Genomic DNA, 19,454 nt, shown 5'->3' with positions numbered 1-19,454 from the left:
AACCTTTGCTGAGGCAGCAGATCAAGGAGTCAGAACTGGCTATTTACTGGCTTTCATTTCCCCCTCCTTTTTCCCTTCTCCCAAGCAGAGCTGGACGCAGGCATGAGCGAACCAGGTGGCCGCCCAGGGCCCAGACAAAGAGGGAGCCCAAAAATGGAAGAAAAAAAAATCAAAATGGCAAAAAAAAAAGTTTTAATATTGTGCATATATGGGACTGGCAATGTTATCAATTGAGAATGAACTATTTAAATACATCAGTACCACAAATGTGATAAAGACTTTTGCAACAACAAAAAAATCATTATCTCTGGCAAAGGGGCCCCAATACCCAGAGCCGTTCCTAGGGTACAGTGGATTGGGGCGGCCGTCCCAGGCCCAGTGCTTTGGGGGGGCCCTGCGGAGCCAGGCAGAGTGGCTGCAGCCCCTCCCATGGGGCATGCCTACAGCTGGCAGCTTAGCCCTGCAGCGCGGAAGAAGCACAGAGACCCCCCGCCTTGCAGGGGTACCATGGCCCCATGCAGTGTTAAGGGGGCCCCGCACAGGCTGATTTGCCCTGGGTCCTGCACCACCCTAGGGTTGGCTCAGCCAATACTAAAAGTTTGGCCGGGGCCACCAGGCGTCTAGGTACAGCACTGCTCCCAAGCAGAAGTCGTGTCCATTTGGAACGGAGAGAGCCAGGCTGGCTAAAGTCTCCGAAGCTCGAAGGCCCAGGTGCCAATGCCATTTGTCTTCATGTGTCCCAAGGTTATGCACCCTGTTAAAACCCTGCGGCGGACTTTCCCACTGTGGACTGCAGTCCCAGGCGTGGGTGTGCACGACGTGGACGCATACAGCTAGGGCTCAGAGTTCAGGGGCAGATTGTAGCTTCTTTGCACTCACTCACAGTATGGGGCCAATAATGTTGGGTTTATTCCTTGTGGCTGCTTGAAGTCAGCATGGAGCAGAGAGACAGAGCTCCCACATGCAGAGTGAATATCAGATCTCAGAGTACCTTGGCAGGGGGGATTTTTAATCCCAGGTTGTCACAGGATCGGGGAAGGTAGCCTGCAGTATGGTTCTGGTGTAGTCACAGCTGGGTTAGAAAACGGTTGTCTGGTGTGGGGTGAGACCCATGCCTGATCACATTAATAAAGGGCTCAGTTAAAGGGGCAGGGCTGGGTCCCTGAGCTTGGTAAAGTTGCTCTGCTTCTCTGGAGAAGCCCACATTAGCTGGCAGCCTGCTCAGGTGGCTGGGAGGGGCTTTTCCATGTTGTGGTCAGTCTGCACTTGTAAGCAACAGGGTTTTTTCAGTGTGAAATTACACAGCTAGTGGAGGTGACCCATCCACAATAGCTTCTTCTTTCTGGCTTCTGTTATTCAGTGCACATGGAAAGGGGCTGTTACATTTTTCTGGTGAACTACATCCTGTTGGCTTTCATTAATAAGCAGAAAAAAACTCTCCTTTCTCTGTTCCCCAGTGAACGTAGCATAGGGTAGAACCATTTGACAAAATGGTTGGTGGGATGTAAGGTGGAAAAGGTTGAGAAACGCCAGCCTAGGGGCCCTTGGAAAAGCCCCTGACCCAGTATCATCTGGGAAGCAGGGATCATAAGGCTTATCCAGGTTTGTAATGAGCTTTAAAATCCTCTCTACAAATTGCTACTGTGTTTGAACAATTAAGAGGACCCAGTAGCCATCAATACCATATTGTTGATTATGGAGTTTAGTAAAACTCTGACTATAAACAGAAAATGTTCGGGTAGAAATAACTTGAACTTCAAGCTGCATGCAATACGGTAGGATTGATGAGCTGCTACTAGACAGAAGCGGTAGAGACTCTGAAGGGGCTTCTCTCAGGAGTTTTACGGTACAGCAGGCAGAAGTGCTGCAAGCTGGGAGACCTCCCTGTCTTCCCGCAACCACAATGTCAAGAGGAGACACGTGTATGTAAGCTGCTTAGGACCCAAAGGATCAGGCCCCGGGGGCAGCAAAATAGCGGTGCAGAGAGGAAAGGCTCCGTGATTTGGGCTGGATACCAGAGCTCAGCATGCCTGGCCAGGGGGGTATTTTTAATGCCACTGCAGGGATCCGCGTCAGTCACAAATGTGGGGCGAGCGGTTTGCCAGCCTCCGTTAAGATGGCAGCACCATGCAAGCACAAGCCTGCTTGCATCTGTGCACCCCGGCATTTCCACACGCCCGGGGCGCTCGTGCTGCCACGCATCAGGCGACTCTGGCTCCCTTGTACAATCAGCTGCAGAGCAAACAGATGTGATGGGGTCGGCGCACGAGGCGGTCCTGAGCGCCTGGGGTCGGAGGCGCTGCATGTAGCTGCTTAGGCGCGGGGAAAGGGACTCGTGTCATGTGTCTGTGCTGCTCCTGGCATCTTCAGGGCCAAGCTGCACGGGCCATTTTAGTGCAAGTGCGACATGCATTTGCCAAATAAATGGCAGGTTTGATGTGCCCTCAAGGAAAGGAAGGTCTTGGGGTGCTTTGGCTTGAGTAAGTGTCTCTGCCTGTGGAGAGGGAGGTGGTGACTGCAGTTGGAGGTGACAAGCACAGGAACAGCATGCAGAGCAGAGGGGCGAGGAGGCTTTTCCCCTTCTGAGAGGGCCCTGGAGGAGACGCCTGCACGAGAGGTTTTCCCCAAGAAGGATGTCTTTGCAGAGCGAGGGTCAGGCGTGTTCTCCACCCCAAAGGCCTCACAGTCCATGGGTCTGGGCCTCTCCAGAGCTGGGCACCCCCAACTCCCATTGATTTCAATGAGAGCTGAGGATGCTCAGCCCCTCAAAAGGCTCTTGAAGCCCCAGCTCTGGCAGGATGGGTGGAGGAGGGATTTAGCCTCACTGGCAGGTCCTGGAAGCATGACAGCTCATAAATCTGGATGCAGCTCGCAAACCTCCGGGAGCCCCAGGGAGGCTCCCCATGGCAGAGGCAAGGCAGCCCCTTCTGAGAGGCTGTAGCACGTTTCTCCCGCTAGTGTGGCATGGGTCTGATATCAGGAGGACTCTGTTTCCCTCCTCATGCTATTAGAGGACAGAGCCTTGTGCAACACGTGTGGTACAGCACTTGGCACAAACTCTGATTTGCCACCTTCAACCCCATCTCCAGAGCCAAGAGTTTTGCTCTTTACCTGCGGCACAGGGTAGGCTGTTTTTGCAGGGTACTTTGTGGCTGTGGTGTGTGCACAAGAGGGCTTCCTGCAGATGCAGGGGGCTGGACTCTGTGGCCCTTTCTAGTCCTCTACATCGTACGTTTCCACGGCACAACTATTAGAGCGACGGGACCGGTGAGAGGAGTCACAGCAGTTGTGTGGTGCACGGACAGGATTGTGAAAAACTATGAGCAGGCACAAAGACAAAATGGGGAAATTCCCCCCTGGGGCTATGGCACGGGCTGATATGGCTTATTCTTCAAAATGATGAGAAGACTCTCCCAATAGGAAGGGTGGGGTTGTCTCTCTTCCAGTGCGTTCACGTGCTGCTTTATTCCTTTCCTCATTCTAGCACAAGGAAGATGAAGTCCTATCAGAAGCTGACGACAGATGTCCCCCAGCCGGCTGCATCCCGCGTGGAAGAGGAGAGTGTGGATGGGAAGCCCTCCTGCTTTCAGAAGCTGTCCACATGGTGGCTGGGTGGGTGTCTGCTGGCAGTGGCCATCCTCCTGAGCGCTGGCACTGTCTGGGTGCTCAGACAGGCCTCCAAGGGCCGGCATGCTCAGACACCACCGGAGAAATGCAGCTCGGTCACTGAGCCGCTGCGCTTTGACTGCTACCCCGAGAGGAACGTGGTGGTGACACAGGAGCTCTGTGAGGCCAGGGGCTGCTGCTTCATTGAGAGGGACCAGGCCTCAGGCAGCAGACAAGGGGTGCCATGGTGCTTTTACCCCCCCGACTTCCCCAGCTACGTCTTGGAAAGCCTGAATCAGACAGAGCTGGGAATGGTGGGCTTGCTGAGGAGGAAGGTAAAGGCCTATTACCCCAGAGACATTGAGACACTGCAGCTGAGCGTGGAGTTTGAGACAGACACTCGGTTACACATAAAGGTGAGCTCTCTAATTCCAGGGAAGTCTCCGTGAGGTTTCTCACGCTGGGTAAATAAAACCCTGGGTCTCTGCTGGCTGATTCTGAATGCTTTTTTTGTGCCTCTGGCCTCAGATCCCATCGCATCAGACCAGGCAGCCGTCTGTTGTGGCACCAGCTGGCTCTAAGATGCTTCTGAGTTTTGTTGGCTGCCAGCTCACTCTGGGAGTCCATGAAATGCCACCCCACCCTGCCTCTTGCTTCGCAGTTTGAAAAGCTGGCTTTCTCCCTTTTGTAGATCACCGATTCCAGCAGCCCTCGGTATGAAGTCCCCCTGCAGGTCCCTCGGGCCATGAAGAGAGCAGAGAACCCTGCCTACAGCCTGGATTTCTCCAGGGAGCCGTTTGGGCTGGTGCTGAAGCGCAGAGCATCAGGGGTTGTGCTGTAAGACCCCAGACACCTTTCTTCTTTCTAGCATCCCAGAGGTGGGGAGGGGCAGGAGCTAAGAGGGAGGAGGCAACTCTTTGCAGGATGCTATCTCCTGCTCCCCTGAGCTTGGGTGGGAAGGTTAGGAGGCGCACTAGCTCTAGGCTGGAGGGGAGAGCTAGTCCTCTTCATTCCCCTTCCCCCAGGGCCCCAGTGTTCAGTGTGGGCCATTGCACAAGACCCTTGTGCTTCCTGGCAGCGTTGATGCCAGGCACTTTGTCACTGTGATCTCAAGGAGGTTGGGGATGGGCTGCATTGGACTGTCTCATCTTTTCTGTGTGCACTGTGGTTGTTTGCATAACATTAATTACTTAATGAGTGTACATTGCCTTCCAAACAAAAGCCTTGCGTAACAAGCATTGTTACTACTCTGCCTCCTGGGTTGATACCCAGTGGGTCATAGGTCTGGACAGGGGGCCCCTCATCCAGGGGAAAGGCTCTGTCTGAAAGTTGCATGTTTTGCTCCTCTAACATGCACTCTAGGTTGCTCATGGGGTTCCCTCCATCTTTCCTACCAGCCAGTTGGTCTGCCCAAGTGTTTCAAGCTGCCCAAAGGGCCGGTGGAAATACCACTGCAGGCACTGAGTGCCAGGACTCCTTTGAGCCAGGGGAAAGCACCAAAGTCAGCTGTGGTGTAAACCTATACAGCATCTGGGTTGTGCCCAGGCATTTCAGCCTGTGGCCAGTTCCACCAGGATGCCATATGCTCCTGAACAGCTTTTTCTGCCTCACATGCTCCAGCCCTTCCTCACTTTTCTGCTTGTTTTAATTCTCTCTTCATTCGCCAACCCCATCGCTGTCTGTCTGTTTCCCTTGGGAGTGATTTGCCACTAGTTAGAAGATCAGAAGACCTCCCTGCTCTGGCGCGTCTGTCACTTAGGTGGTTGAAAATGCTTTGGTGTGGAGGCTTTCCTTGGCACAGGAAGCACTTGAAACCTATACACCCGCTCAGCCGGAGTCAAGCCAGCCTTGGCATCAGGCTGTGCCCTGGCTCTGTGGTATGAGAGTTCACTCCAGTTGCTGAGCAAGGGGATTTGTGACTGAATGTAGGTGATTGAACCCCAGGGCTGAGGGATAGAGTTTATGCAACACGTGGAGGGTGCCCTGGTTATCATGGCTCTTGGCAGAGTAGCACTCTGACACTGGTCTAATTGCTCTTTCCCTCCTCCCTTGTTCCTTCTCTTTTTCCCCCCTCTGGTCCACTTGCCTCTGTGCTCTTCACTCTCTCCTGCCTGCCTTCCAGGCTGAACACAACTGTGGCTCCCTTGATCTTCGCTGACCAGTTTCTTCAGATTTCTACCACCCTCCCTTCCACATTTCTCTATGGACTTGGGGAGCACCGTAGCAGCTTCCTGCACAGCCTGGACTGGAACACCCTGACTCTCTGGGCTCGGGACGTCCCTCCCACGGTACAGTGCAGGGCCTGGATCTTGTTATGTCCTCATCCATCAGCGATTTCCCCGTGATTTAGCAAGCCCAGCCTGAGCTGTCATCTCCACAAACATGCATGAACTGTCCCTGTCTCCTTCTGTAGCTGTAACCAGTGCACAGTTGGGCAGTTTCTAAGCAGACACATAAACGCCTCCAAGCTTCCTGCCCTCTTGGTCGGTGAGACCTGCCTCGTGCTGGTTCATCAACACAGCTTCTCTCCTCTGGTGCCTGGAAGCTGAATGCTGGGAGGGGTCGGGGTCCTGGCAGGGATCTCACTGAAGCTGGATGGATGTCTAAAAAAGCACTGCTGCGATGAGTTTGTTTGAGCCCGAGTGATAGAGGTGTGAGATGGAGAAAAATGTGTAGGGTATGTGCAGAGTAGTTGGCCCTAAGTGTGGGTTGCCTGCTGCCCCAACCTTTGGTTAACACAAAAGATGACAGTAAGGCCATGTTGGGATGGGACATCTCACCAGGTTCAACAGCAGCCTTCTCACTCCTCTCTAGTCCCTGGAGGCTATTTAAACCCATCCCCGGTTCAGTCAAGGTCTCAAGTAGCAGAGGCTCCAGAGCCAGGCATGGTTCTTTATGGTGGGGATTGCAGGTGAAGGAGGGCAGAGACCCAGCCAACTTGTATCGCCTAGGAAGGAAAAACCATTTCTCTTATTTGGTGTCACCCTCCCCGGTCCCCTTCCCCTTCCGTCTAAAGATGACTCTCAGTCTCTTAGATGTTGTTTACTCTGTCACCAGCGGTCTGTGTGGCAGCCAGGTGCATGCTTGCTGCTTTGAGAGCTACACAGCAGTTGTGCCCAGCTGCCCCACTGAGCACTAATTCCCTTGCCTCTAGTCTAGCTCCTTGCATCTGCTTCCCCTTGGTAGCTTGCCGTATCCCACTTGGCTTCTGTTGCATATGCGGGAGTTTTCCTCTTTGCTAAGAGGAAGCCAAGCCCCTTTCAGTTTTCAGGGCCAAACACTGAAGTGATCTTAGCCTCCTGTAGCTTTTCTCTATCCAGATTGTTCGTGACCATCCTCTGGACTGGTGAACATGACCAACAGAGGTCTTACTCAAGCCTAGGTCACATTGCGCTTATAAAGGGGCAAGAGGGTGCTAAATAGCATCTCTCAGAACTGTTCTTTTAAGTGCATAACACTCCTTCCGTGGACTGCTTCCCTGTAACTTGCTTTGGGATGCTGATGTATCAAAGCCCGAGCTCTCATCAGACACCTTTGGCTTTCAGGAGTCGTACAACCTGTATGGATCTCACCCGTTCTACCTGCTGATGGAGGAAGGGGGAGCAGCACATGGTGTCTTCCTCCTAAATAGCAACGGAATGGGTAGGTGCTTCCTTGTAAGGGATTGGGCTGGCACAGGGGTCCTGGGTCCAAGGAGGGCAGCCTCTACTTCCCCTGCCTGTGGGTTCTGCTGTTGGATGCTCATAGCCTGATGCGCCCTCTCTAATCATTAGAGGAAGGCCCTGCCCATTCTGGGACCTGGGCTGGGGCTGACCTGAGCTGGCTGTTCAGGAACTTGAGGCAAGAAAAAGCTGTGAAATGGAAAGATGTGGTTTCATAGCCCTTTATTGAGCTCTGACATCTGTTTCCTGGCCAAAGTTAGGCTCTTTAGCAACCGTCGAGCAGTTTAACCACACACACAGCTGCTGAGTTGCGGTCTGAAAAGCCAGCTTGCCTCGTTCCCGCATCCACCCTTGCTCCCCAACCTCTGTCAGTTGACTGGCACTTCATCTCTGTGGAGAGCTCCAGGTCTGGTGTAGACAAGGTTATAAATCTGCTGGCTGCTTTTCTCACAGCTGTGCCCTGCTGATGCCAGCTGTGGCTTCTGGAGCGAGTCGCTATAAAACAGCAGCCCGTCAGTGCCAGCTGGGTCTCCAGAAGTGCGTGCATCCTCTCACTAATGGCCTATCGACACCAGCCAGGACTCCAGCAGAGTGAGCGTCTTGATGGCAGTGTCTCAACAATGTCAGCAAGGACACAGCCACTGTAAAGCTCCTCACAGCAGCAACCTCTCTGTGCCATCTGGGACTCTGATGTTGCGAGTCCTCTCACACCAGTGCCATGTTAGCTCCAGCTGCGCACACTTTATTGCAAGAATTCCCTCCAGGGTATATTTGCAGGGGAGAGCTGTGAAAATCCGGTGGCTGCATCTGAAGTTTGAGAACTCACATACACACTCTGCTCATCCCAGGGAAGCCCTTGGCCCATCCCTGCTAGCTTTCATGTGTAACTCTTCAGTTCTGGGATGCTTTGTTACTGTGAGGGGCAAAATGATGATGTTCCTAGCTTTTGAGTAGAAAAACCTCTATACTTCCTTGGTCTGTCAAACTGATTTTGTAGCAGTGAACCTTTGCGGTTCTGTAAATCCAAGCCTCTCAGTGTACACTGCCAGCATTACTGAATGAAACCTCCCAACCGCTTTGCATCATAGCACAGTGTTAGTACCTCCACTCTCAGATGCAAACTGTAGCATGGAGGATTTTCCCCAGGTCAGACTTGTCAGTAGAAGAATCAGTATTCAAACCCAGGTCTCCTGACTCTCTGTTCCATGCTCCAGCCATTGGCTCCTCTGTTTCATTTCCCCTATTTTGTCATTTTTCAGAGGTGGCCCTGCAGCCGGCCCCCAGCCTGACCTGGAGAACCATCGGGGGCATCTTGGATTTCTATATCTTCCTGGGTCCGGATCCCAACATGGTCATCCAGCAGTACCAACAGGTGATAGGTAAATGTCCTGAGCATAGCCATTCTCCTCACAGCAGCACCATGAGCAACCATCCATTGTTGTTGCCATCCCATGCATTCAGGAATGCCAGTCTCACCGCATTCAGACATCTATACCCTGACTTCCCCCCACTTTTTCCACCAAGACTGAATAGGCAGTGGTTCCCCTTTCCTTCATCTTCAGCAAGGCCTCCTCCCATTGGGAGCACCAAGCTCACCCTTGAGAGACTGAATAGGCTAGGACATTCTAGCTGGAAAAAGAGACACCTGAGGGGTGATGCGATCAAGGTTTACAGAACAGTAAATGGTGCAGACAAAGTAAATAGAGATATATTATTTACTGTCTCTAACAATGCAAGAACTAGGGGACATAAAATGAAACTTAGAAGTAGGCTTAAATGCAGTAAACATTGGTTCTCTTTCATACAGTGTATAATTAACTTGGGGAACTCATTGCCACCAGAAGTTGTGGAAGCTGGTTCTGAAAGGGAATGGACCAATCCTTGGGAGACAGGTCTATTGGGAGGTCTCAAACATGGTAGATCTGGGGGCAGCCTCTCAACCAGAACTTCCTAAACCTCTGAATACTGGAAGCCGCAATAGGAGAGGAGCAGGGAATGGAAAATTCTGGACGTGCCCTGTTCACCCTCCCTTCAGCATCCACTCTCTGCCACTGTGTGAGCTAGACTCGATGGACCGATGATCTGACTCAGCAAATGGCAGTTCTTAAGTAGAGCATCATAATCATTATGGCCTCCAGCAGGGTCTCTTAAATTCTCCATTGTCCCTTTTCCAATGGTGTTGTCGCAGGTCTCCCTGCAATGCCACCTCTCTGGGGGCTTGGGTTCCATCTGTGCCGCTGGGGCTATAGGACAAGCAACGAGACCTGGCAGACCGTGAAAGCCATGAGGAACTACCAGATACCACAGGTAATGTAATGGTTTGCAACCCAAGAGAGGCCTCCTTAGAGGCACTTCTGTGCCCTGCTGTTCTGCATCTCCTTTTTGCAGGATGCTCAGTGGAATGACATCGACTACATGGAAGGGTACCGAGACTTTACCTTCGACCCTCAGGCATTCAGCACACTCCCCCAATTGGTGGAAGACCTCCATAAGCATGGCCAGCACTACGTCATGATCCTGGTACTGAGACCAGCCTTGTGCTAATCTTGTAGGGATTAAGGCATTTTTAACACTCCAGGTCAATCCAGCCAGATAGCATGTGAGAGGGAAACTAATACTGGAAAAAAACCCCAAGAACAGGATGCTGCTTGCTTCTCTGTTTGATGTCATGCCTGTCACAGTACAAATTGCTTCTAGTCCAGACCTTCAGCAGATGTAACCTGTCAGAGTCCATAGTGAAGTTATGCCCATTTACTCTGGCTGAAAATCTGTGCATTTGTGTGTTTTTTTGTAATGCACTGTGCAATCCCAACAAACACAATCCTTGACTTGAGGTACTGGTTTGAGGCCCTTTTATGATGTTATTTTGGGAGGGAGTCTTAAGGATTTTCCCCTTTTCTTCTCTGCTCTGGCCTCACACAGGCGGTAATGCCCGTCTGCTTGGGATGGACTCCCCAAGCACTGCCTTTGGAAATTCACTCTTTATAAGGAAGCATATGAGACAGACGCAGTATTACCAAGCTACTTTTCTGGCTTGTTTAAGAGTAAAAGAATCCCATTTCCAAGGAAAAACCCATCAGTTAGTTACTTGTCATTCATTCATACACTCCAGCCCCCATCCTGGAGGTGATGGGACCAGGCCATGACTTCCAAGCACTTCTCACATTGGGAAATGGTTTTCATTTAGACCTTGGCTTGATGGAAGGATGACCGGCTGGGAGGGGTGGGATCCTGGGATATGAAAGCTGAGAACCCTTTGTCTAAAGGAATTATTCCAGTAGCGACTGCTCCTTTTGGGTGTCTCCTGGGTATTGCTGTGGGATGATGCTCCTTGTTCTAGAACGAGGTGCCCAAGTGTGTAGTTTCTTAGAATTCTCTCCCTTCCCAACATCTCTCACATGCTTGACACTTGATATTTTAGAGAGCCTTGTGCCTTGGACTGTGAAATGCTGGAGGAAGTTTCGCTTCCTCTTGGTCATAGTGGCAGTCACATGCGAACTTTGGTCCACCCTAACTTGGAAACCCAGGTCATGTGTTCTCTGAATTATGCTAGTGCTCACTGATGAGGTTGCATGGATGTTGGTGTCATCTCGTGATCCATGTACTTCCAGGACCCTGGGATCAGCAGCACTAATCCTCGTGGATCTTACTGGCCGTTCGATGAAGGTTTGAGGCGTGGAATATTTATAAATACCACTGAGGGGCAACCGCTGATTGGACAGGTAGGAGGGCACGTTCCAGCTAGCAGCAGTCCAGACAAGATCCTGACCCTATGGGACTTTTGGCTTTGACTTCTGAGGGGCCAGGATTTTTCCCATCACATTATGGGAAAGAAATTAAGGTATAATGGTTGAATGACCTTATTTGCTGAGGTGCAAGAGTCTGGCTGCACCCAGCGCCTGGCTTCCCTCTTAATATCGGTAGAAGTTTCATTTCTGTGATTGGATTCTATAGGGCCAGTCCTGAGGGCAGGGCCTGATCCCACACCCGTGTGAGTATGAGGTGCCTCCATGGATGTCAAGGGAGTTGCATAAGTCCCCGTGTAAGCAGCGCCTGTGGTGCAGCCACCTGAATTTCTTCCTGTTTCATGGACTGATGTGAAGTTCTCTGTGGTGAGCCAAGCCCTTGGAGTTCTGCACTTCATTATCTGCAGTCTCCCCTGACTCCTCCCTGGCTGCTCCCAGGCGTATGTATGCTGGGCTTCTGCTCTCACAGCTCCTTATCACTCCCTCAGGGTCTTTAAGAAAATCTGAAAAATATTAAAGAAAAAAAGAAAGCTGGTCATTAAGCTAAAAACCCCTCCACATGTGTGGCGTGCAGTGAAACAGGAGCGCTTCCCACAGTGCAGTGCCCCCAGTCACTGTCCCATGTGAAGTCAGGGGCCCCCCCACATTTAAAAAAGACTCGTTGCCTATGTGGCTGATGATTTGAATGGATTAAAAATAAATCAGACCAGCTTTTCAGTGGCTACAAGGCCTCTTTCCTACTTCCATTCAGACTGAGAAACAGGGAGGAACAAGGGGCCAGTGGGTAGGACTTGAGCATAGCACTTGGGAGATGTGAGTTGTTCCCTGGTCCACCACAGACTGCCTGCGTGCCTGGGCAAGTTGCATTTCTTCTCCCTGTGTCTCAGTTCCCCATTGGTAAAACTGGGGGTTCTGAGGATTGGTCCATGACATTTGCTGAGGTGCCCAGATGTGGAGAGGATGGGCACGATCCTAGTACCTAATGGTAGGAATTAGAACAGCTTCTGTAGCACAGTTGGACTGTAGCACAGTTGGACTTTATTTTTACTGCCTCTTTCACGTGCTGGTTCTCTGGCACCGGCTCCCAGCGACTAGGTTTGGCAAGGCTGCCCAGGAGAGCTCAGACCCCCACCGACTGTGTCTTTGGCACACTGAAGAAAGAATCACAGCAGCCTTTCTCTGAACATTTGGTGACACTAACACCGTGTCACACTAACACCGACATGGCATGCCCTGTTGTTGTTTATATTACTACGGTGCCTAGCAGCTCTAGACGCAGACCTGGAGTCCACTGTGTAGGGGAAAATTAGGCAGGCCAGTTGTTCATTAAAAGGTGGAGGGGTACTGGGCTGCTGTTGGTGCAGGAGGACAGATTTCCTCAGATGTGCTCTGCTCCTTGGTGCCAATAGCTGGTGAGGCCTCTGACTGTGTTACTCTTTGCCCTTCCCGTAGGTGTGGCCCGGCCTCACTGCCTTCCCAGACTTCTCCAACCAGGACACACACCAGTGGTGGCTGGAGAACCTGAAGCGCTTCCATGCTCACGTCCCCTTTGATGGGCTTTGGATTGTAAGTGCCTCCTTCCTCCCGCTGGGCATGAGCTACAGGCCAGGGGACTCTCCATGTCACCTTGCATTGCACCCAGTAGAGCTTGCAGCCAGCATGGACCTCACCTTTGCACCTCTCTTGGCACCTCTTGTCCAGCTGCCTTGCAAATGACGAGCATGCAAATCCCTGAAGGGCGTGTAGATACCATCTGCACACTGGAAGCTTGCAGTATCCTGTGTACAAGGCAGCTGGGCTGCTTGTGCCTTGAAATGAGCCTCAAGCTCAACAGCCCATGGCCAGGGGTGGTGTGGGCTTCTCATGTCCTGAAACGCACATGGGACTGGGTTGGGAGCCAAGGCAGCCTAAAGCAGTCCCACTGGGGGTCTCTGTGACCTGGACCAGATGGTTGGCTTTTGGTGGGCTTGGCTTTTTGCCTGGCTGTGCTGGATGTTGGGTCTGGGAGGAGTTTGCTCCCAGGTTGACCACCACAAACCCTACACAGGGAATTTCCATTGGTTCTGTTTCTATAGGACATGAATGAGCCATCTGACTTCATGGATGGGTCAGTGGATGGCTGTCCTGCAGGGGACCTTGACAGGCCACCATACGTGCCTGGTAAGAAGGGAGAGACAGTGAAGAGCGTGAGTGTAAGCAGTATGACTGGAACTGGGAGCCAGGCCTCCTTACACCACAACTGGACTGGACCCTCTGTGATTAAGAGCCACAGCCTCTGTACTTTATGTTGCCCCCATGTTTTCTTACCCTCCCCTTGCATAGTCTTTCCAGCAGTTTGTATCATGCCCACGGGCTTCCAAACACAGGGGCCTTCTGTATTCAGACACCTGGGTACCCAGATTCAGCACTAGGGTCCTACAGCAGGACTACCTCAGCAGGCCAGGATTGGGGGCTGCCTCTTCTTAGCCAGCAGGAATGTCTCCTCCTGCTTGCTGCTTGCAACTGAAATCCAGTCTTTCTGGGCCATATGAGGAGACAGGAGATCAAGCCCAGAGGCTGTTAGGTGGGCATCTGAGAGCAGGTGTTTGCACATCTCTTCTGTGCGGTATAGCTATTTTCTTTACAAACTTTCTCCCTTTAGCTGTGCTAGGAGGGTCCCTCTGTGCAAAGACTCTCTGTGCTTCAGCAAAGCAGAACGCCTCTGTGCACTACAACTTACACAACCTCTACGGGCTGATGGAAGCCAAAGCCACAGCCAGGTAAGGGCCAAGACTTCATCACAGCCATGTCAGGCTGAGATGTGGGTGTGGAGGTTCGCATGCTGGGAGCTGATACTAAGTTGGGGCTGGAAAATGGCTGGGGCTGAGTGCCTGGCTTAGAGGGACAGGTTCCAGCTGCCCTTGGCAAGAGCCCACTCTGCACTCACAGCCCTGAGGGAGGAGTTGGTTTGAGTCACCAAGGCACAAGGGCCTGGTAAAGTGGAAGGTGAGGGCATTAGTGGCTGATGGAGCCAGGCAAGTGGAATATGGGTGCTGTCTCACGTCGGGGTCCTCCTCCACCAGTCAGGCTGTGGCAAGGCTTCCCTTGAGTTGATGCCATCAACAGACAGCATTGTGTCTCCGGGCTGTGCTGCCATGGGCCCAGCCCGGGCTGTTCTCAGTCACGGCGCTGCCTCAGGCTCTGGTTCTGGTGAGCTCAGGGCAAGGGTCTTGGTTCTGAGTCGCTGCCTGCCATGCCAAGTGTGCCACTCTCCTCCTTGTCTTCCAGTGCCTTGATCCAAATCCGTGGGAAACGCCCTTTCGTGATCTCCCGCTCCACCTTCCCCAGTCAGGGCAGGTACTCAGGGCACTGGCTCGGTGACAACAGAAGTGAGTGGAAGGATATGTCGTGGTCAGTCCCAGGTGGGTGCTTCTGGGGACCTCATAAGTATCCTTTTACACCTGGTGGAGACAGAGACATCCTCACCCTGCATCTCCTCTGGTCCCATCTGCTGCACAACAGCTCCTACTAGACACCTCTAAAACATGTGTCTCCTTACTGTATAGCAGTTTTCCTGTCCCCCTCTGGGCAGTGCCTAACTGGAGTCCTCTCCCTGCTGCTTCCAGTCCAGCACTGTGCTGTGGGGGAAGCCAGATGGTAGCTCACAAGCATTATAGTGGGTCTTTGGTCTTGTGGGTGAATGTAGCTGCCCAAGCATGTTCTGCACCATGTTGGTGTTGTGGTCTGTGCAAGGGAAGGGGCAGGGGCCTTGATCCAAGTCAGGGAGACTTTCCCTTCCAGGCAGCCCCCAGCGGCCTGCCGAGCTCAGTTGCTGTGTGTTCCCAGGCCTGCTGAGCTTCAGCCTTTTTGGGATCCCGCTGGTCGGGGCAGACATCTGTGGCTTCTCAGGCACCACCTCAGAGGAGCTCTGCACTCGCTGGATGCAGCTCGGCGCCTTCTACCCATTTGCCCGAAACCACAACACCCAGAATGAGAAGGTAAGAGGGGGACAAGGGGATATGCCTTCCACGGGGGTCTCCAGAGCTGATGCTTCCGTTGTGGGATGGGCACAGGGCTGTGGGGGACACTTCAGTGCTGGGAGGATTATGATGGAGGTATTGAGAGGCACTCCCTTCTCTAAAGGCCTCCAAGACAGGACATTTTAGAGCCTACTTGTCCTGCCTATTGACTCATTTTCTGGACTCTCCCCAGGCCCAAGACCCCACAGTGTTCAGCTCAGAGGTACGGACGGCCATGAAGGAGGTGCTGCTGACACGCTACGCCCTGCTGCCCTTCCTCTACACACTCTTCCACCGGGCGCACCTCCTGGGCGACACAGTCATGCGGCCCTTGTTTTTTGAGTAAGAGACTAACCTTGCTGGAACAAGGATTCCCTTTGTACTGCCCACGACCAGCACAGCTCCCCTCCCCAGGACCCCCCACCCTCACCGAGCCAGGAGGTTTGGCCCCCCCCTCCACCAGCCTACAGCTGGGCATGTCCCAAACCCCACTGAGCAGGCATGACCCTTGAAAGCTGATGATGCAAATCTGCACTCCAGCCCCCAGCCACGGTCTCTTAATGCCCCTTGTCCACAAACAAGCATTCCTGACATGCAGACACCTAATGGAGCACAAGATACTCTATTGTGGCTCGGAGGCTACTGTGAGGGGCCCCAGGCCAGCTCAGGTCTGTTGTGTTCCCTCCCTGCTGTAGGTTCCCACAGGACACGGTCACGTACTCCATCGATAGGCAGTTCCTGTGGGGGGAGAGCCTGCTGGTGACACCAGTGCTGGAGCCTGGAGCAGACTCGGTGATTGGCTACTTCCCCCGAGGGCTGTGGTACGACTACTATACGGTGAGGAGCGGAGCATACTGGGAGGTGGGTCCAAGTGGGGCTATGTGACTTCGCATCCTGTCCGGCACCGTACCTGACGCAGTCCCGAGAGCGTACGGGAATTGATACACCAGCTGGGTCCGAAGGCTGAGCAGGGCTGGGGTGGGGTGAGGGAGCAAAGCAGAGAGGGCCAGCGTGGAAGCTGAGAGGAGTCTCCTCTGCTTTGCATCCTCCTGGCTGCAAATAGGCACCAAAAGGTCTGAGGAAGACCCAGCCAGGCACCTCCACACACAGCATCACCCATTACCCTTAAGCCAGAACCACAGCCACCCTCAGGGGGCATCGGGGGAGTGCAGTGGCCCCCTCCTCATTTCCGAGCATGCCCCTGACTGCCCCTTTCTGCCTCTGCAGGGCTCATCTGTGAACAGCAGCGGGGAGATGCTGAAGATGGCAGCTCCGCTGGACCACATCAACTTGCACATCCGGGAGGGTGCTGTTCTCCCCACCCAGGTGGGTGGCCCAAGCCTGTGGAGCGGGGGTCTGCCATAGAGCATGGAGCTGCTTCAGGGGCTGCCAGCTGGCATGTTCCAACACCTGCCAGCTTAGGGAATGCAGTAACCTTCTGCTGTGGGCTAGGGAGGGGGCTCTGACCCCTCTCAAAGGCCCCAAGTGTTTAACCCCCACTTTAGCTAGTGAACGCTTCTTTGGGGGACCATCAGCACCACTCCTTGCGTCCACTGTAAGTCTCACCAGAGCCTCAGTGCCACCACCTGGGTCCAAGCATGGGGTGGTCTTGGGCAGGGAGGAACGGGGCCCCTTTGCCCTTCCAAGGAGGCATGGGACTGTCCTTCAGCATCATGAAGCAGCTCTGGCAGGTCCCCGCTCAGTGCAGCAGCAGCAGATGTGATGTTGGCTTTGGGTCAGGGGCCATTTTCCTTGGTTTCTGGCATTATCCATGTTCCATGCACCCCGACGCTCCTTGCTGCACCCGAGAGAGCTGGAGGCTCCACGCATCCAGACTGCAATAAAGCACCCTGCCACACACAGTTTCCTCCCCCACAGAAACCCGAGACCACCAGCGGGGCAAGCCGGGGGAACCCATTGCATCTGGTTGCAGCTTTATCCCCGAATGCTGTTGCCTGGGGGGACCTCTTCTGGGATGATGGTGAGAGCCTGGACACCTTTGAGAAGGACAACTACTCCTACCTGGTGTTCAACGTCACACAGGTAGGAGGCCCCTGCACCTGAGAGGAGGCCTGTGAACTGTAGTGATGCATCCCCCAGAGCAGCAAGCCGTTCCTGCCACTTCTGGGACTGCCCAGTGCTGACAGGGGAGTCGTGTACTCCAGCCAGACCTTTTGAGCATTGTGAGCTTCCCTGTAGCTGCTGGGCTGGGGAAGCTGGGAGGCATCAGTCTACAGGTCTGTGCTGGAGCATGGAAAGCCTTGGCATGTCAGGCCCTGGAAGAGGGGCTGCAGGGCAGAGGGGCCTTTTTGGTGGTCTGAGCATGTGGGTGCAGGGGGGTCAGGGATGATGGCATTGTCCAGCTGGGAAGGGAAGGGAAAGGCCTGTCTGGATGGAAGGGGTTTTGCCCTGCACCCTTGGGCATTGCTCATGGGGCCCCGCTCAGCTCAGCTCAGCTGCCCACGCTCACCCTCTGTGTCCTGCCTAGAATGTCTTCACCTCCACCGTCCTGCACGCCAATGTGGAAGCCACCTACGTCACTGTAGACACGCTCACGGTCTATGGGGTCCGGGGTCCGCCCACGAGAGTCACCATCAATGGTGAAGAGCATCCCTTCTCCTACCTGGACAACCAGGTAAGCCCAGCCCTGTGTTTTCTGCACCGCCAGCCCCACCCCTGCTCTCCACGAGCACCCCTGGCTGTCCCTTATGTGCCGCACTCCAGGCCTGCTGTGATGTGCCAAAGGGCAAACACTGTATCCCTTTCAGCCACAGGCCTTGCCCCATGCATGGGGTATTAGCCAGGGCACTTCACCTACCTCAGGGGACAGGTTGGAGCTCCCAGTAGGGGGAGCTGGGAAGGAGGAGGGGTGCTGTGTGGCTTGAGCGGGGCGCTGGGAGTCAGGACGTCTGGTTTCCATTCCAGCTCTGCCTCCTGGGAACACAGGGAGACCAATTCATTGTCTGGGGGCTGCTCTGCTGGCTGGGACTTCCTGCCCAGTCCTGCTGAAGCAGTGAGAGTCTTTTGATGCCTTTCTGCCTCGCAGCCCCTCCCCAGCCATCCAACATCTCAGCAACGTGGCACCTGCTGAGCTAGAGCCCCAGGCCCTGGGAGAGGGGCTTTGGGCTAGAGTCCTGTTTGAGGGGGTGCTGAGTCCCCAGGGCCTTGTCTGCCCTCCTTCCTGTGCTTGCACAGGCCAGGCAGAGAGAAGCGGTCCTTCATCTTGTTTCCTTCGTGCCTCACAGGTGCTCACGGTGAGCAACCTTCACCTCAGCCTCAGCCAGGGCTTCTCCATCAGGTGGATGTGAGAGCTGGGGCCTCCCGGCGTGGCCAGGCTGCATCTGGGCACCGGAGGCTTATCTGTCCATCCGTCCGTCCATGTATCCGTGGGGCGCGGGCCTGTGCTTGCATGTGTCTCAGGTGGACACAGACTGGATTCCCAGCTGCTTCCTGCCCAAGCTCCCAGCACTGCCAGCCGGTCTCTACCCCTGCTCCTGCCTTCACCCTGCCGCTGCAGGGGCAGCACGAGTCCACGGGCCTCGACGTTCAGCAGCTCCCCGGTACCAGGGGACACCGCTCTTTGCTTGAGCCCGCAGGGCAGGACACGGACGCTCCAGGCACCGGGCTGTTGCTTCAGGGACCGATGAGAGGCCAGATCAGTTGAGCCTCGTTGTCCGGCTGCACCATGCTGACGTCTCCCGCGCCCCTGGCTTCACCGCCCCCCTGCATGGCTAATCTCCAAGGGCCCCACTCGTGTGTGCGGTGGGGGGAGGGGGTGTTGCAGGCAGCCTGGTGCTCTCCGTGCCAAGTACAGCGTTCTCCCCTTGCTAACGCAGGGGCCGTGCGGGGAGCCCTAGCGTAGACAGGCCTCCGCGGGGCTGCCGGTATTTCCCCCTGCTGGTCCGCTCTGCCCGCAGCGGGTCCTGCTGGGCGGGCGTGGGTGGAGACGAGCTGTCCATGCCCCCGCGATGCTCTATGCCAACCCAATAAAGGCAAGTGGAGACCTGCTGTGGAGCCGCGCTTGTGTGTACGCATCCGCGAGGGGGGGGACACAACGGGCCTGGCCTGCGGGGCCGGCGGAGGGCATCCCAGTGCCCCAGGATCACACACACACACCTGCCCCCCATGTGCTCCAGGCTCTGCCAGGGCCAAGGAGCCCTCCCTCCTGCACAGCCTGCAGCTCCCACCGCCGCCCACCAGGTGTCGCTGCAGGGGAGGGTGCCTGTATCTCCTCCGGCCAGACGGGCTCTCCCGGCCGCGGGGGGCACTGTGGCGAGCGGGAGCCGGAAGTTCCGCTTGTGTTTTGCTTCCGGGTGAAGGAGAGAGGGTGGGCTTCACTTCCGGCGGGGTGCAGCCTCCGCTTCCGGCGCCGCCATGAACCGAGCGAAGGCGGCGGGGGCGCGGCGGCCCAGCGCGGCAGCGAAGCCCTCGGGGCACCCGCC

The 19,454-nt window shown here is 54.6% G+C and overlaps 1 protein-coding gene across 2 annotated transcripts in view; it reads left to right on the top strand.

Annotated features, from left to right (window-relative positions):
* LOC109294525 (lysosomal alpha-glucosidase-like) overlaps window positions 1–19,020 on the top strand; it is a 32,504-nt gene extending 13,484 nt beyond the window's left edge. The window contains exons 1-20 of one of the 2 annotated variants that reach the window (XM_019512934.1): window positions 1,862–1,922; window positions 3,485–4,022; window positions 4,298–4,443; window positions 5,729–5,894; window positions 7,152–7,248; window positions 8,528–8,647; window positions 9,457–9,575; window positions 9,657–9,788; window positions 10,880–10,990; window positions 12,467–12,580; window positions 13,090–13,174; window positions 13,656–13,773; window positions 14,282–14,415; window positions 14,840–14,991; window positions 15,206–15,354; window positions 15,708–15,849; window positions 16,240–16,338; window positions 16,891–17,055; window positions 17,501–17,647; window positions 18,258–19,020. In XM_019512934.1, coding sequence (XP_019368479.1) covers window positions 3,495–4,022; window positions 4,298–4,443; window positions 5,729–5,894; window positions 7,152–7,248; window positions 8,528–8,647; window positions 9,457–9,575; window positions 9,657–9,788; window positions 10,880–10,990; window positions 12,467–12,580; window positions 13,090–13,174; window positions 13,656–13,773; window positions 14,282–14,415; window positions 14,840–14,991; window positions 15,206–15,354; window positions 15,708–15,849; window positions 16,240–16,338; window positions 16,891–17,055; window positions 17,501–17,647; window positions 18,258–18,320 — 2,787 coding nt within the window. In that variant the 5' untranslated portion in view covers window positions 1,862–1,922; window positions 3,485–3,494 and the 3' untranslated portion in view covers window positions 18,321–19,020. Of the gene's footprint in view, window positions 1–1,861; window positions 1,923–3,484; window positions 4,023–4,297; window positions 4,444–5,728; window positions 5,895–7,151; window positions 7,249–8,527; window positions 8,648–9,456; window positions 9,576–9,656; window positions 9,789–10,879; window positions 10,991–12,466; window positions 12,581–13,089; window positions 13,175–13,655; window positions 13,774–14,281; window positions 14,416–14,839; window positions 14,992–15,205; window positions 15,355–15,707; window positions 15,850–16,239; window positions 16,339–16,890; window positions 17,056–17,500; window positions 17,648–18,257 lie in introns of those variants that run through there. The other variant, XM_019512933.1, reaches the window with a different exon arrangement.
* The last annotated feature ends 434 nt before the right edge of the window (window positions 19,021–19,454 follow it).

Source organism: Gavialis gangeticus, unplaced genomic scaffold, assembly GCF_001723915.1.
Source record: "Gavialis gangeticus isolate Ggan-Ray unplaced genomic scaffold, GavGan_comp1, whole genome shotgun sequence".
Taxonomy (NCBI): Eukaryota; Metazoa; Chordata; order Crocodylia; family Gavialidae; genus Gavialis; species Gavialis gangeticus.
The sequence above is the reverse complement of the archived record's forward strand: the minus strand, read 5'-3'. Positions and strand labels throughout refer to the sequence as shown.